General features: G+C 67.4%; 1 protein-coding gene across 1 annotated transcript in view; it reads right to left on the reverse strand.

Moving 5' to 3' along the window:
* LOC106127471 (CCR4-NOT transcription complex subunit 1-like) overlaps nt 1-1,267 on the reverse strand; it is an 11,121-nt gene that overhangs the window by 1,439 nt on the left and 8,415 nt on the right. The window contains exons 11-13 of the mRNA XM_013325550.1: nt 607-1,267; nt 240-500; nt 2-52 (exon numbers count right to left, since the gene is read on the reverse strand). The exon at nt 607-1,267 is cut by the window's right edge and continues 29 nt beyond it. Coding sequence (XP_013181004.1) covers nt 2-52; nt 240-500; nt 607-1,267 — 973 coding nt within the window. The remainder of the gene's footprint in view (nt 1; nt 53-239; nt 501-606) is intronic.

Below are 1,267 nucleotides of genomic sequence, written 5' to 3' on the forward strand. Positions count from 1 at the left end.
GGGGGGCGCGGGGGGCTCGGCCACGCACGACCGCGCCACGGACGCGAACAACCTGCACAAGCGCACAACACGACGTTAGCAGCCGCCGCAACAACACACGGCGCGATGTACACGTGCTCACTTATTATTTCCTTTAGTCTTACAGTTTTATTTAATACAGCGCGGTCGGTGTCGCGGTGAGTGTCGGTGGTGAGAGGGACGGGACACAAGGAGAAGGGCACGCGCTCGGGCAAACTCACTTTTCAATCTCGGGCGCGCAGCGGACGAAGTCGTGCGACCAGAAGTCGTAGACCGGGTTCTTGATGAGCTCTATGAAGGTGACGAGCAGGCCCCAGGGGTGCGGCCGGTTCACCACCAGCCGCTCCAGCAGCAGCCGCGTCACCTGCTCCCGCGCAGCCGCGCCCGCCACCCCCCACAGGTGCAGCAGGCAGCAGCTGAAGTAGTGCGTGTGGCTGTTGGGGTAGCGCAGCTGGTCCCCCACCGCGTTCAGGAACAGGTAGCTGCCGACACACGCATCGCTCCTTGTACTCGCACCACTCGTCTCAGCTTTTAATATTAACATTCCGACAACACGAAGCAACAAGATGACCGGAGGATAAGACTCACCGTCCCTCGTAGTCGAAGTCCACGATGAAGCTGTGGAAGATGTCCATGTGCGCCGAGTGCGCCACCGTGCCCAGCGTGGGCGCCAGCCCGCGCGCCCCCAGCGCGGCCACGGCGCGGGCGCCCACGTACGCCACCACCGCGTTCACCAGCCGCGGCTCGTAGCGCCGCGCCGCGCCCTCGCCCTCGGCCGCGCCCACGCCCTCGTCCGCGTGCAGGTCGGCGTGCAGGTGGGCGCGCAGCTCGGCCGGGAAGGCGGCGGGCGCGCGCGTGTCCAGGTAGGCGTCGAGGCTGAGGCGGAGACGAGGGCGCGAGGGCGGCAGCAGCGCGGCGAGGTCGCGGGCGGAGCGCGGCGGCAGCGCGATCTCGGGCAGCAGGTCCACCTTGAGGTTGGGGGTGAAGGGGTCGGGCAGGCGCATGGTGCGCGGGAACGCGGACAGGATGAGGTTGCGCATCTGGATGCAGTTGGGCGGGATCTCGTCGCAAAAGTCGTAGTAGTGGTCGCAGAGGAACTCGGGGAAGTCGTGCAGCAGCACGAGCAGCACCCGCAGCGTGCCGCGGTACAGGCGGGCCACGGGCGCGCCCAGCTCCGTGTTGCGCAGGAACGGCGCCAGGAACTTGAACAGCTCCGTCAGCAGCGCCGCGTACATGCCCCACCCCTGCC

The sequence above is a fragment of the Papilio xuthus genome, unplaced genomic scaffold (genome assembly GCF_000836235.2).
Source record: "Papilio xuthus unplaced genomic scaffold, Pxut_1.1 DF824655.1, whole genome shotgun sequence".
NCBI classification, from domain to species: domain Eukaryota; kingdom Metazoa; phylum Arthropoda; class Insecta; order Lepidoptera; family Papilionidae; genus Papilio; species Papilio xuthus.